General features: G+C 35.0%; 1 protein-coding gene across 11 annotated transcripts in view; it reads left to right on the plus strand.

Annotated features, from left to right (window-relative positions):
* Positions 1–13072, plus strand: part of NBEA (neurobeachin) — a 498960-nt gene that overhangs the window by 272397 nt on the left and 213491 nt on the right. For all 11 annotated transcript variants that reach the window (XM_054056357.1, XM_054056365.1, XM_054056384.1 and 8 more), the window contains 2 exons: positions 2069–2177; positions 5742–5908. In XM_054056357.1, coding sequence (XP_053912332.1) covers positions 2069–2177; positions 5742–5908 — 276 coding nt within the window. The remainder of the gene's footprint in view (positions 1–2068; positions 2178–5741; positions 5909–13072) is intronic.

Consider the following 13072-nt stretch of genomic DNA (forward strand, 5'->3'; position numbering starts at 1 on the left):
TATATATATTATTTTTTTCCCCTGAATATTGTCAAGAGATTTGTTTATAACTTGTGGAAATTAGCATTCTCTGGGAATCTATTTGAAATCCCTTGTAGGTATTTAGTGCATAAATGGGCACAGACAATGTCAACACTTCCTAATAACTACAGATAAATACAACTAAGATGAAGATGGTACATATTTATCTTTGCTCATGAACAGAGGCGGCTTACATTTTTTTTTTTTAGATGTAAAAAATATGCTTAGAACTTCCAAATAATAAACCTAGTGGACTGAAGTTAGTTTTGACCTTTTCTTACGAAATTATTGGTAGTAGGGGGTGTCTAAGAAACATATTGATTTCACCTAAAGTCATTTGGAACTAGAAATCCTGCTTGTACCATAGCTGACTCGAAGATATTCAATTTGCACTGTACTCCATTTACTCAACAATTTATTCATTCAGGAAGAGATGTGCAGCTAGAAGGCATGTGAAATCTGTGTGTTCAGTTTTGAAATCCTAGCTAGTTCCTTCCAGGTCCTTAATGTCGTGCAGAAAATTCCGGAAGACCTGTGATGCAAAATTTGATTGTAGGTGTTAAACATTTCTATTTTTTTCTCATTTTAGAGAAGATTTGTAAAGTCATGAATGCTCATTCCTAATCAATATCTGAGGGCACATCTACACTTGCCTCTTAACAATAAAAATCTGAACACTTAACACTACTAACATACTAAGGTATAACTTTCAGCAGAGTAGATTAAAAATAGTTAAAATTTGAAGACTACACTGGAGGCAAATTTAGTCTTTCAGTTTATATTTTGCCAAAATCTTTCCGCTTTCAAGAACAGTTAGATATAATAAAATGGCTTATTAAAAGCATTAATACCCAGCATAAAACCTTACTCCAAGCTTGTTTTTTAAACAAAGGCCCCAATTTTTATGTTTTCCCATGCCACACACCTATTTTAAACATTAGCTCAGGGTGAGTGATTGCCTTCCTTCACAGATGATAGAACACACCAAAGAAGGCAAATATAGGGTTCAGATCTTTCCATCTTATGGGTATAAAGTCTAGTAATCGTGGCTTTTACATCTAATAATCATGGCTTTCCTTTGTGATGCTTCTAAGCACCAGACATCAGAAGTTTCACATTCTTAATATAAGTATTGCTGAAATTCTGTGTTTTTCTGATGCTGCAAGAAGGAAAACCCCAGATCATGTGCCAGTTTGACACAAAAATAGTTCTTCCTGATCCTAAACAGACCTGTCAGATCTTTACATCTTGAAATATATTTCCTTCCTGATGAGTAAGAAGAGCAAAGCAATTTTGCATAGAATGGGTAAGCTTAGACATACACTGTAGGGAGAAAAGAGCAGTTTCTTCCATTCTTCTCGCCCAATAAGATATCAGCATTATTACCAGCACAGTGTGGTTTATGCTGCAATTTTATTATGCATCTCATGGTATTTGGTGGTCTTCAAAAGAGTCTTAATTTAAGATGTCTAACTCACATCCTGAGTCTCAGTCCAAACTTAGTGTATTTTTACCTTCTTTATAAGTAAGGTTTGTCGAGTTGTGATGCCATGAAAACTTGGAAACATGGTGCACCTTTCACTCCAGTGTTTGAAAAACATATAAGAGTTATTAATATTATTTTGAAATTTTAATAGAATTTTAAACCTTCAGCAATGTGATGATTTTTTAACACTTTGAAATTGGTATATTTATATAATGGTATCAATAAGAATTTAAGCAGTTGTTCAGACTTTTTGTAATGGAAGTATAATATCCATATTTATATTGAGACCGCCATTAAAAACATAGTAGAAATATAATATTTCCATAAGGAATTTTTCCCTTCAATAATAAATGACAATCTTTTTCCATATAACCAGATTTGTTTGTGCTTTCACAAATGCAGAAAATTTTGATTTAAATTAATTTTTACATGTCCATTATTTTGGCAATTTCATTGCTCTAGTTTAATTAATTTTTTTCTCCATTTTAAGAAAATCTGCTGAAGTAGCTTATTTGAAGTACATCAAATACCAAGGTTGATTTTTTATTTTTCTTATTTCAGATTATTATGTCACGCAATGAAGGACCATATAGTGCGTGTTGCAAATGAAGCAGAATTTATTTTGAACCGACAAAGAGCTGAAGATGTCCATAAGCATGCTGAGTTTGAGGTAAGCTTGAGAGCTGGTACATTTCTGCTTCTCTGGTTTCACTCAGTTCTCACCTAGACTGTAACTCCATACAGTAAAGATTTTTTTCTTCCAAGAAAGAAACTTACATTGAAGTAATTTCAAAACTAGTTTTTAAAAGCTTTGGTAAATGTCAAACACATGGAATGGGTTTGATTTCTTATCTCTTCACTGAAATTCACAAAAACATTTATAGCTTGAAGAAATCCCTCAATCAGAATGTCTAAATTGATATGGCAGACCCCTTAGCTTCACAAAGAACTTCCCTGATTTTTTGCTAATAGTAATACAAATCGCATTAGTAATTATTTTTGTTGAATTTTATCAATTGTATGTGTGAGTTCAGTAAAAAAGAAAAGCAGTTAGTACACTTAAAGCACCTGATGAAAAATAATAAATAGAAATGTTTTGTTAAACAGAATTGGCATTTTAAGGTAATTTCACTAGAACATTTTGTATTTTGTAGCACTTTAGAGCACTTGCTAAAATATATATATTGAAATATGATATTACATATCTTTCCTGCTAGTATTGGAAGAAGTAACACAGCAGCTGGATCCCATAACTCTTTGATGTCTGTTCTTACTCTTGAAGGGAGTCAATTTTTCTTCAATGAGTGTTGCAGTATACAATTTAAATTACATTTCTTGAAAATTATGCAATTATACAAAAAAGCTATTTTTAAAATGTGTTCAGCTTAACAGCATTTTTATTATTTCTTAAGGATTAATTTTCTTCCTATTAAAAATATTTCATGCAAAATTGATGGAGTAAAGTTAAAAATTCATTTTTACATCATTTTATCAAATACGGGTTTGCTTTTTTATGGTGTTTTATGCATTTCATCATCACTGTTTTGTATGATTTCCAAATCTGTCTGTGCTTGTATACTTTTGAGTATGTATAAGTTTGTATACACAAACATACATTTCCAAATGTTTTAATGCTCAAGTGACCTAACAGTAGGATTAAGAGAGATCCAGTAAGTATTGATGATAATAAATAGCTATATAAATTTATTCATCTGTCAGAAAATGTCAACAAGCACCTGGTGGCTAGAAATAGGATCCAGTAGTCTTAGTTTTGATGAGGTTTTTATCTCCTTGAAACAGCTCTCTTAAATGTGCACTTTGATGTACTAGTTCTTGTGCTCCTTGACCTAGCTGGAAACTATGAGACAAAGAGATATGTTGTCATTTTGAATATACATAACCTTTACTTCATTTTGTCAGACCAGACAGCAGACACTTGTCATGTGGGATTGCAACAACTTTATTACCAAGCGTATTCTGGATATTTTGAACTTAGATAAAATCACATTTACAATTAAGCGTGTGTCAGAGTGAAGTTTCATATTGCCTCAACAATAAATAACGTTTGATACTTGTCCGAGCACCACGCAGTAACCTAAGATGACAATAGAAGATTGAGTTATCTGCTCTTTGAAGAATACATTGAGGTATAAGATCTGTCAGAACTCTAGACAAAATGAGAATATTCAATTAACTTTCAGCTTCTGTTAGCAAATAGGATTTAGAATATTAACTAAATTCCCTAAAGGAATAGCCTTAAGTCAGTCTCATTGCCTGGTAAAGAAACCAACACATTTTTTATATATGAAAATTTTGATTATATTTGTCACATGAAAAACCTCAGCTACTTGTTTGAGATAAGCGACATAAAATCTGCGAGTCATTAAAGAAAATTATGAAAAGTAGCCTGTTAAGTATTTGAAGCTCAGATAAATACGGTGATCATTAAAGTTTGAAAGAATGTTTTGTATATTGTCTTAAATAATGGTGGGTAAATAATTGAACATTTTATTATTCATCCTACTTGAAAGCAGTAGGGACAAAGAGATTTCTGGTAGTTTTCTGTTGCATAATTGTAAATCTGTCATTTTTTTTTTAACAAGCTGTATTCGTATATGTTCTGGGTTTAGTACCTGTTAGTCATTTCTCTCAGCCAGAGTGGCTATTTTATTTTTACCTTTTAAACTTTAATTGAATCATTATGGGTGAAATTATTTAGCCCAAGCTGCACCAACTCACTGTCTTGCCTGCAGAGCAAGGAGGCCATGGACCGGCATCTAAATTTTACACTGTGGCTCCAGTCACAGTCAGGGCCAGGGAAATTCGTCCCAGAATGGATGCTTCACAGTTAACTTTCATTTTGTTAACCTTTGTAATTGTTCAGGAAGAAAAATGAAAATTTAATTTTACTGTCCAATGAGCTGGTGAAATATTAACCTCATTACTAAGGCAGATCATTGTACTAATTGGTGCTTCCCTGTACAAGAAGATAAATTGAAAAATGAATTAACCCTTTATGAATTACTGTAACAATTGTTCTTTTCCAGATAGATTGTTTGAAATAATGGCTGTAACACAGTGGAAAGACCACTGTTGAAACCTTATTGAATGCTAATGTGTATCTGTAGAAAAAGCTAGTGTGCAGAAATATGAAGAATAAACTACAATTTCACGTGATGTTAAATTAATTTTAATTGCTTTTTTGAATATTAGAACATAGGATTCTATGCAGCATTGTATTACAGCATTGTGTTGGTTAAATATTCTAAAATGATGCACAATAACTGCATGCAACAACACCCCTTAACAGATGAACTTAAAATTAGCTGTTTTGAGAATCATCTAGACTTTGTAATTTATACCTAGAAAATTATACTTATAATGGATTTATTTTAGTTAGTATGGCTACATTTGCTTGGTTTAGACATTTTGAAAGGATATTTACAGAGAGGAGAAGTTGAATTTTAATTTAACATGATTTCGAGAAATAGAAAAATTATATTGTGTGTCTTATAGATAAAGGATTTATCAAAAATGAAATACACTGTAGTTTTGACAGTTTTATAAATTTGCATGAAGGTCAATAACCACAGTATTTATTTTAAAGTGGTTATCTCTTAAAGAAAACATGATGAAAAGTAGATCTTTTTCAGTTCAAAAGATGAGCATTTTTTAACCATTAGGGTTTTTTAGAAGTGGTAGTACGTTATGAATTTTTTTAAAGTTTTGAGATGAAATAGAAAATATACTGTTTAATTTCATAGTTAGAGAAGTTTCTTCTCAGCATTTATAATAATAGAATTATCAAATGACATTTTAATTGTAGGTTTTATTTAAATTTAAAAATCAAAACCAGTCTACATATTTTTTTCTTGCATATTATGGTATGTATGTTGCAGTTTATACCTAAGAGCACATGAAAGTTTTACAAATAAAGACCAGCTTTTAAGGTGTATCTGTGGTCACACATATACACATGGGGATGTAGAGCTAAATGTTTTTAATTGCAATTCTTTTGTCTTTGTCCTTGATATTTCAGTTTTTACATGATCTAACTGAATGCTTTTTCATGGATAATATATAGTAGTAGAACCATTTCAACTGAATTGTGTCTTATTCCACTTAAGAGTATTTTAAAGAATTCTTGCCATATTTAAAGATTTTTAGTGAATAATCATTTTAAAGCAATTCTAAATAGCCTATCTTTTATGAAGTGATGTACTTTCCTTCCTAGTCGCAGTGTGCTCAGTATGCTGCTGACAGAAGAGAGGAGGAGAAGATGTGTGACCATCTTATCAGTGCTGCTAAGCATCGAGATCATGTTACAGCCAATCAGCTGAAACAGAAGATACTCAACATACTAACAAATAAGCATGGTGCCTGGGGAGCTGTTTCTCACAGGTAAGCTGCAAATGTGAAATGTACGGGTTTTAAACGTTACTTTCAAAGCTGAAGAAAAGCAGTCATTGTATAACTGAAATATGAATGCATTAGGAGCTAGTACTGTAAAAATCTATTTTCTCTATCTTTTCTTCAGATGGTTCTTGAGAAGTCCTCTTTGATAAAGATTCACAAATCAAACTTCTATATAGACTGCAAACACAATATTTTAAATAAAATATAATATGAGTATTTGTTGACTGTAATGCAATTTTACTGTTCGTATATCAGTAGGTTGTGAGGGTCCTACTACTATTAGAATCTGAGTGAAATGTTCTGAATGAGACATTGAGAGATGTAGAGACTTCCATATAGATATCGACAAAGGAGGCCTGAAATAGTGAGAGTCAAAACAATTTGTCTAGCATTATAGTGTAAGTCAGAATAACCAGTGCAACCATGTCACTTGAGTTGCTGTCTAATATTATCTTCTGTTTATAGATTTTTCTGTGTAAGTGATAAAAAGGTAAGATCCACTGGTAAATCTTACCTCTCCTACAACAACATAGTAGTCGGTGCCAGCTATGCACAGTCAAACTCTGTATGCTTGAAGCACAACGTAAATTGTACACAAATGTAGCACATGCAAAACACACATAACCAAAGTGCAGCTCAATTCTCCAGGTGTTCCTATTAAAAAAAAAAATAAATTAAAAACCATGATCCAAAATATATAATTCTTACTGTATGCAAATAGTAACATGGTATCTGACATTTTAATCAGAGCTATGTTAAATACTGTTTAAAAGTTTGTTCTATTCAACATGGGATTGAAATTAAACATTTTTTTATATTATGCAAAAAAACCCAGACTTACACTTCTGAATCACAAAAATAGCCAGTGGCTAAGGTGCTGACCCTCCTGTGAAAGTCTTGAGCTCAAATTACTCCTTTCTTTCATTCAGAGCAAGGTCTTGAACCTGGTCTGCCATGTGAGTTGCCCTTTCTGCAAAAGACTGCCAAGTCTCTTGCTTGTTTATGCATTCTAGCCACAAATATTTGATTATTTATTCAAAGTGTAACAGCTCCACAAGTTCTGCTTCCAAATATCCAAACTGTTTTAGTTTAATTTTCTGTATTAATGCTGTTTGTCTGCAGTGAGTGAGGCAGCAGATCAGAAAGTTCTGTTTCAGCTCTGAAAAATCTTTTCAGCAAAAACCTAGTCGAAACTGATAGATTAATATGAAAGCTTTTCTTTCAAAAAATCTATTTGAATGTAGCTTGAATATCAATATAGGGCTTAAGTTTAATAGAAAAATTGTCAAGTAATAAATTTCACCCATCGGTAATAATGTTTAATAAACACCACCTACACTATTCATTCTTTTTGCCATTCTCTCTAGGTGGTTCTTTCAGTTATACAGTGTTAAAAACTGTAATTTTTCATGTTCATCATTCTTATATCCTTATACCTTCAAAAGAAATTACTATTTCCTGGATGATGATGGAGATATATTTATTTTTTAAGGCAGTAGAAAGTATGGAAATTCAGTCTTCTGGAAATCCTGTAGTCTAACACCATAGGTGTTCTGATGGAAATTACAAAAATGACATTTAGAAGATTATGATATGATTAATGCAAAACAGCCTTAGTCCATAATGGATACTCATGTTATATCTAGTCGAGGCTTAAAGCATATCTGGAGGCTCGAGCCTGATTAAAATAAGTGCAATTTTCTGTTCTTTTAATGTCTTTGAATTTCTTAATAATGTTGTTGCTCAGGTTCAGGAAGGGCTGCTGACACTTTGCAGGCTTAAGTCAGTTCCTGGTCACTAACTTTCTCAGGAGACCATCTCTTCTTTGGACCAGATAACTCTCCTCTCCTGGATTGTTGTTGGCATCCTAAATGGCAGCAGACAACTGCTGCAGCTTTTTTTGCCCTTCAGTCCATGATAGTTTTTGATGGGCCATGAAGCAGCTTGACACCTGTGACAAACCTATCAAATTTCTTACATCAAGCAAAGGAAATTTTTATGTTATTCCTGTTATGACACTTCCATGGTGTGCCTGCTTCTCAATTACTTGCAATACAGCTTTCCCATTTCAGCATTTGCCTTGTTTGGTACAGCTCTTGGCCTGGTCATATTTTAGCTGCAGGCTGCTGCTTAACCTAGAGAAGAGTGGACATGACAACAACACAAGGTCTCCAAATGGGGTTTGATATTGTAGGAGCCAACCAGGAGGCAAATGGACTTGCACTGCAGGTCTTACCGTGTGTGCCATGCCAGCTGTGTCATCCACCAGAAAAGTGCTCCTTCTGTCATAAGACCTAGTGGACTGTGAATGGAAAGTGCCTCGGGATGGCAGCAGATCGAGGGAGATGCCCAGTGGGAGAGCCTCTGAGCCTTGTTAAGAACCAAGGTCGCTGGTTCCCAGTAGGCAGACTTAAAAGGCTTCAAGTGCAGAAAGTAGAGAGGGGTCTCATTAAACTGCTTAGGCACAGAAGGCAAAACCTTTCGTTAATTAGGTAGTTCCTCCAATACTCTGTGTGATGGAAATTGAGGTGGGTTCTAAAATACTTCTGGGCCAGCAGGAGACACAACAGGCCTCAAGTCTGTGTTTTAATTCCTGACAGTTACAGCATTAGCATTCTCTTTATAAGCTGTTGCTTCTCTATGCCCCAGGAGTTACAGGCTGAATGGAATACAGACTTACTTAGAAACCCAATAGGTTGACACTTCAGACCTCTAGACCTCTATACTGACTCCATCATTTCTGGGAGAGTGTTCCCAGTTCAGAAGGCACACTGCTGGTCTCCTGTCCATCTCTTGAACTGAAGACCATTTGTTGAAACGGTGAAGTAGGGAGATCGTTCTCAGGCCAGGAGGGACAGGGGAAGAAATAGGCAACCATCTCTGCATGATAAATAATTGGACCTTTTGATGTCCAAACTGGATAAGATAGGTGAGAAACTATTTGAGAGGGGTTGAGTATGATTCTTAGAAAGCTTCAATTCTCTATCACATACACAGTCTGCAGATACTGATTTACTGGTAATTCTACCATACCGTGTGTTTATATATGTGTGTGTATGGTTTTGTTTATCTCTCTTCAAGATAAAGAAATTTTTTTTATGCTCTTTAACATAGATTCTATAAAAATATTAAGGTATCATTTTGTGAAATATGACCCATGCACAATGCCTCTACAATATCATAAATTATTGAATCATCCTATTTTCTCCTACATATCTTTGACTTAGAATAATAGATTTCAAAATACATCTCATTAGTGCATTGTAAGTCTTGTTTGTGCCCTTAAACCAAACTAGTTCTGTTTGCCTCATTTTGGCAATTTAACTCTTCCTAGGTATCTTCATAACAGCTTTATGAATATACTGATTTTCCCTTTTGAAATTTCAGCTTTATAACAAAACTAGAATTCTACAATTCCTTTCTCATTCAGTGAGAAACTGATGAATTGGTTATTTCTTTGATGCATTGCCACTTATTCAGAGTGTATATGCAACATCCTATTTCCTTGAACTCGGGTAGAATCAAACAGGATGTTTCATAGCTTAGCATTCAAAGCTTCTTTCAGCCAGTGCTTACCCTTAGCTTTCTTCAGGGTTATGGTCTTCTTGTCACAACATATGCTTCCCTCTGTCTTTGTCAGTTTCATATGGTGCTTCTCTTCCTCCCCATCTGCTTCTCTCCCAATACTCATCTTTCTTAAAAAAAAAAAAAAAATAGTGAAACCTGTCTGTACATACAGTTTAAATTCTTTACCAGCCATATGCATGCCTCTGTTTTTGGCCAGTTTGGAATATTCTCTTATCTCAACTTCTTGGTTTAGTCAGATATCTCAACTTTTCAAAAACTTCTGTTCAACAATACTGTATATATAGCTCTGCCTTACGGTTTCTACAGGTTTAAGGCAATTTAGGGCAATACAAAGAGTTCTGAGTTCCAGTTTGTGTTTTAAATCTAAGTTGAAATACTTGTCATAGATATTTTCACATGATCAGTGTTTATATACACAGGAGGATTACTATAATGAAGAAAATTACATTTAAAAATGAGACTTGGTTCTCTTGCTTTCCATGATTTGATGAAAGAGGTTCCACCTACATTAAAGCAGCTCCACCAACTAGCAAGTATACAAAGGCTTTTTCTGTTCAAATCCATCTTGGGTTAAACTGGACACCCATAACAAATTAATCATTCATGGTGGAGAGCAGAGCTGTCAAACTCATTCTGTGGTGAAGACCAAATTCGTCCGGGGAGACAGGCTGGAAAAAAAGTTTCTTGCTAGACAAGTAGTTCTGCCTTATTACTAGAGCATGTGCTTCTGCAGAGATCAGGTTCTGCTGCGGGTTGTAGGGAAGAGCAGAAAGAGCAGAAAGAGAACTCCTCATTTCTGAGCCTATGGGGCTTGGCAGTTAAATAAATTGATTCTGGGGTAACACTGCTTCTAAACCAAATATTTCCAGTTTATAGCAAGGAAGAACAGAACACAGGAATTTAGTGAGAAGGAGTTTCCCTTACAGACAGCCTTTGGCATGCTCTGACTCCATCGCTACACTAGCTGCTGTTTTAGGAAGATCAGACACATAACCTATCCTATCCCCCACTGCAAATTGGCTTCATCTGGTTTAGCTATTCATTCATTTCTGGCTTATTTTAACTGCTGGACAGAAATTACAAAGGGAGATTTAGAATGGTGGAAAAGATGTAGGACCAGATCCTGTCTACTGGGTCCAGCAGTGTGTTTGACATGCCTGTTGTTAGAGTGTCTATTAAGGCTCTGTTTTTCCACATACTCTGTAAGAACTATGAATTTTCTGTGTTTCTGGAACTGATGGAGTCTATTTTTCTTTGCAGAACAGATTCTTCCAGATTGACGTGATGGAACTTGCACATTTCTCAGCTTATTAATTAGCTAACCTTATTACTAGTTCCAAATATTTAGTTCTGAGATGATTTCATTACAACAAAATACTAAGAAAATGCTTTCCTGACTTCTGTTGGCTTTACTTAACAGCACTACTTAAGATATCATGAGATCAGCAAATGTGTCAGCATTATTCATATTTTAGGTCCAGTATTAGTCAACCTTCTGTAGCAAGTTTTAGACATAAATGTGAGGGAGACTATTTTTCTAATCTGATCACTCTTTTGTTGTATTTTACTATTTCAATCCCTTTCTCACCTTTCTTACTATGTATTCATCTCTGTGCAGCTCCTGCTGCTCTGCTCCCATGGTATTACATCTGCTACCCATTGCATACCCTCTTCCTTCCTCCCTCCTTGATTGCTTTCCACTGTGGTGGAAAGGCAGAGACTATTTGAAGGAGCTCTTGCTAGTGGTGCTGTGGCATTTGATGAGCGTGGTGGAGAAGAATTCCATATCATTTTCTAATAATAGGAAGTTAGATCTAGGATGCTATTTGCAGCACAGAGATACCTGCCAAGAAAGGAGTATTGTATAACTGGAGATGGGCTATATGAGTGAGTGCAGTTTGCTTATGTGAGATTTATTCAGGTCTGTATTTGTGCAAGGTTACTCAGTTTTTTTGAACTCTGATGCTGTTCACTATGGATTTTTTTCCCCACAGCTAGAAGAAACCTCTGAAGAAAATAGTTTCTTTGGAAAGGGTTGTCTTTTCTAGTGTTGGGAAATGCATGGACCTCAGGGAAAACTTATTCAGCTCTACAGAAGGACTCGGTTATCTCTAGGAAGTACAGTACATTATATTTCATATTATAGAAGGAAGTTTTCTGCATTTTCTTTCACTTTATTAATTCTGCAGTAAGAGAATTATTTCTTCTTAAGTCTGTTTTTTTCACTTCTCTTCAATGTGGTCTCTGTTTCTGCCTATAATTTGTTTTCTCTTTTTGCTTCATAGCAAACACAAAGAGGAAACTGTGACAATGTTGTCTTTCTTTAAGCTTTAGAAACAAAATATCTTTAGATGTCAGTAGTGTCTTTACCTGATAAAGCAATCAGGATATAGGAGGTCTGACAAAAAAAAACCCCACCAAGACTAATCCTATAGCTTAGGAACCAAGTGTGGGAGGGGAAAGGCAAAGAGATCGTTACAGAACACGTTCTAAGCTTTCGCAGTACACTCAGAACAAGTGGATGCACGTACAAATATTGATGTTTTCCTACCCTTGATTGGAATATGTCAGTGTGCAAGAACAAACAGCAAGTTAATGCCAATTTTCTTGTAAAATTGAAGAAATCCACAATGGAAACTTTTGAATTACTGACTGAGTCTTACAGTGAAGAGATCCTGAAGATCAAGTCAGTGCTCAAAGGAACGCCTTTTTGTGTCAGTAGAAGATGTAAAAGAGCAGCCTTTCAGAAAATGACCTGCAGAATTGCTTTGAACGTTGACAGCTGTGTCTCAACTCAGAAGGGGACTATTTTGAAGGCAGTTGGAGTGAATTTTCTCAATTTGTTAAATGAGAAGAGTTACAGGCATGGTCTCTGCGGTTTTGTGCCGCACCTCCTATGTCTGAATTGCATACAGTCAACTTACTAGTTACATTTTATTGTGATAGTAACAAGGGAGTTTTAAAGTATCCATATAGTAAGAGGAAGGCCAACCTTAACAAACTAAGTTCTGCTCCTTCAGAAGTGTCTGTCCACAGAGCTAGCACGTACACATGCAGCCCTTCAGCTTCCATGATGCCAATCACAAGAACAGCCATAGTGGTTCAGACCAGCAATCCATCTAGCCTGCAACCTATTTACATCTGTAAGTGAATGCTTAAGAAACAGAAAGGTAAGACAAGTACACACAATAGATCCATCTAATACTTACTCAGACTCATTGAATTTTCAACTCAGGATTTTCTAAAGAATCTCAGTTTCAGTCAGTCTCAGTTTTGAAGTTTCCTCATCTCAGGAGGGCTTTAAAGTCCAGCTGCTGTCGTTTGTGTTTTCCTTCTAGTTCTTGCAGTGGAAACAGCTTCTTTATCGGTATCAGCAGACTAAACTAACAGTTTCTAGTATTCTGCAATGTTTCTGGCATCAGTGCTCTTATTTTCCCTTCTTCCAGTTTAGATAGAAGTAGAAACTCAGTATAAACCACAGGGGATTAATTTCTTATTAGGCAGATGACACTTCCCTCACATTATTCTCACTTTTTCTCCCATGCCTATCTACTACTTCCT

The sequence above is a fragment of the Cuculus canorus genome, chromosome 1 (assembly GCF_017976375.1).
Source record: "Cuculus canorus isolate bCucCan1 chromosome 1, bCucCan1.pri, whole genome shotgun sequence".
Lineage (NCBI taxonomy): Eukaryota > Metazoa > Chordata > Aves > Cuculiformes > Cuculidae > Cuculus > Cuculus canorus.